General features: G+C 38.9%; 1 protein-coding gene across 1 annotated transcript; it reads right to left on the bottom strand.

The window, feature by feature from the left end:
* Nucleotides 1-620: 620 nt before the first annotated feature.
* On the bottom strand, nucleotides 621-1,853 carry LOC131301652 (putative F-box protein At5g55150). Its single transcript, XM_058328030.1, has one exon. The coding sequence runs from the start codon at nucleotides 1,851-1,853 to the stop codon at nucleotides 621-623; it is 1,233 nt and encodes a 410-aa protein (XP_058184013.1).
* Between the last annotated feature and the right edge of the window lie 861 nt (nucleotides 1,854-2,714).

The following is a 2,714-nucleotide window of genomic DNA, read 5'->3' as shown; positions in this document are numbered from 1 at the left end:
AGCTTATTATCAATAATATTCAGACTTTGTCTTTTTCTCTTGAAGATTCAAGAACTGCTCGTGGCTACGAGTACCTATCATTCGGGAAAGTCTTGTTTTTCTTTCCCGTTTTCAATTTTAGGAAAAGCCCCAAATTCTGGGACTTTTTATTTTCCAAGTTTATTTTTAGGGTTTTTAGGGTTTCAGCCTATTTAAGGGTTTGTAACCTAGAGTTTATGCAGCTTATTATCAATAATATTCAGACTTTGTCTTTTTCTCTTGAAGATTCAAGAACTGCTCGTGGCTACGAGTACCTATCATTCGTTTGATTAGTACGCAACTAATCTCTTTGTTAATTCCGCTGCGTCAAATTATCTCCGAATCTGATCATTTGAATCATGTATGTAACGTTGAATATCTTTTTTAATTTTGTATGCATTGCATCCATCCTTCATTTCTTTCTTTTTTGTTTGAGTAAGAAAATTGATAGAAATTAACCATGAAATAAAATATCCAAACTCCCATCATTACAAACCATGAAAAAGGGGTAACAAGGACTCAAAGTAAAAAACCAAGACCAAAGTGAAATCTAATCAGGATCGATGAACCATAGTAGTATACACTAGCTAGCCAGAATGTTGCTAATATTCCATCGGGGTAATCCACACGGCCGGTGGCTTTGTAGATCCAGAGTGTGTGGAGTAGAGAGGTTCAACGATGGAGTCCGCTATGTTGAAGACACCAATGTCATTACCCGAGCGTATATAGAGCTTGTGACTTCCAATATTATCATCTGTATAATAGATTCTGTCTCCTTTGTAGCCCACTAGATTCGATTTTGTTAGCGCAAAGGATTGGTTCAAGCCTACGAATACTGCCCCACCTTCTAGATCTTTTACATCAATCCACTTTGGCTCTAAACCACTGCTCATGTCTAGCTTGAATACTTGAAAGTCGGTGGTTTGATCGATAATGTCGCCGGTATTTCTATCAAAATTGTGGTCATAATCAAACTCATCATCTTCATTAGCATTATTTTGTTGGCCTTCATCAGTATCCTCTTTGTCAGATTCAGCGAAATAGATTAGAATTTCTCTCAAAATTTGAAGTAATTCTCCGCCAAACTCCACCAAGTACCACTTTTGCACATAAGGAAGCAACCGTGGAGGGGATATGCCGAGTTCAGTCACTTTTGGGTGAGGTAAATTCACGTCCAAAATACAAATTCCTCCATAGTAATCCATTATATAAAATACTTCCTTATAGAATATAGCATCTATGTATCTCCATCGCTTCGGCCCCTCAATCGCTGTCCAAACTACATCTCCAACCTTACAATAAGCCATCTCATAAAATCCATAGAAAACCAAAACAAAGCAATTCACCGAGGACGAAGACAATGGAATTGCGGATAGAATTGCTTTCTTTACATACCACTTAGACATACGGGTATTTCTTCGTTTCAGCTTCGGGAGGGTAGTCACGGGAGGGAGGCTGATCCGGACACCCGAGATTGGGTTATAGATATACATGGTCATGTTTTTTTCCACAATAACAAGCCAACCACGGTGTGACCCGCGACAAAGACTCTCTTGAGGGACAGATAGGACTGGCAAATCATGGTCGTCTAACTGGGTTATATCCTTACCCACGGGAAAAGCTAGGAAGCGGCGGGTTCGGGTGGCGGTGGTGGGCCCGCCGGGTATCATTAGACCTGGGACATTAGCAGGGAATTTACTTCTTCTGTATTCAAGTCCTATTGACCTCCATAATCTGCAGACGCCGCAAAAGGGTATGTGATCAGTGATTACTGTAACCACCTTTTGTAGAATCAAACGCCATATGTCTCTAGGGATTTCATTCCAATTAGCCATGGTTTTTCACAGCCGAATAATCTATTGTGGAAACAAGGCCGACAGTAACAACGAGAGAGAGAGAGAGAGAGAGAGTACCAGGAGGATATATTGGGCCTTGAGATGGAGAAGTTTTTCAGTGACGGGTAGGCACCCACCACGTGGCAAGCACGATCTCGCCCATCCAAATGTGTTTTGAACGCCCAAATTTGTTTGGGTAATTCTTAAGTGTAAAATTATCAGAACACCTCCTTAAGCTCAAATCGATCTGGGCCGTCCAAAATACGTTTAGACCGCCGAAATGCGTGCTCGGCACCACGTGGCCGGTGCCCGTGCGGCACTGAAAAATTTCTCCTTGAGATGCCTTTTTTTGCATTGTGTTTCCTTCTGCTATAAACCTAGTTATTTTAGGAGCACTTTCCTCAGATGCTTTGAATTCTTTTCCAAAGACAAATTTAGGAGATAATAAAGCAAGAGGAAAGAAGAGTTAAATATTTTTGACCTTTATTAGTTTGCGCATATTTATATTTTTTCTCTTCTCGACTAGAAGTGTTAAATAAATAAGTAAAAATTAAACCCAAAAAAAGCTGAATAAAGACAAAAAATAATCAAAGAAGTCTGCTGGTTTTAAATTATTTAGAGTTAAATACGTAAATAAAAATTAAACCTAAAAAAAGCTGAATAAAGATAAAAAATAATCAAAGAAGTCAGTCGGTTTTAATTTTTTTTTTGATCAGCAACAAATTTTATTAATCTCTGAATTCGAAAATTACAAAGATTAAAAGGGCAAGGGCTCAAGGAAATTAAAACTACTTCTCCAAGGGAACCCGAGACCCAAACGCTAGTCAAAGACCAACAAAATCCTAAAATACACCCAATCGA

This window comes from Rhododendron vialii, chromosome 9a (genome assembly GCF_030253575.1).
Source record: "Rhododendron vialii isolate Sample 1 chromosome 9a, ASM3025357v1".
Taxonomy (NCBI): Eukaryota; Viridiplantae; Streptophyta; class Magnoliopsida; order Ericales; family Ericaceae; genus Rhododendron; species Rhododendron vialii.
This window is presented reverse-complemented; position numbering and strand designations above follow the sequence as displayed.

Bases quoted from the DNA above. Each gene is read 5' to 3' on its own strand.
- LOC131301652 (XM_058328030.1), bottom strand. From the start codon at position 1,853: ATGGCTAATTGGAATGAAATCCCTAGAGACATATGGCGTTTGATTCTA.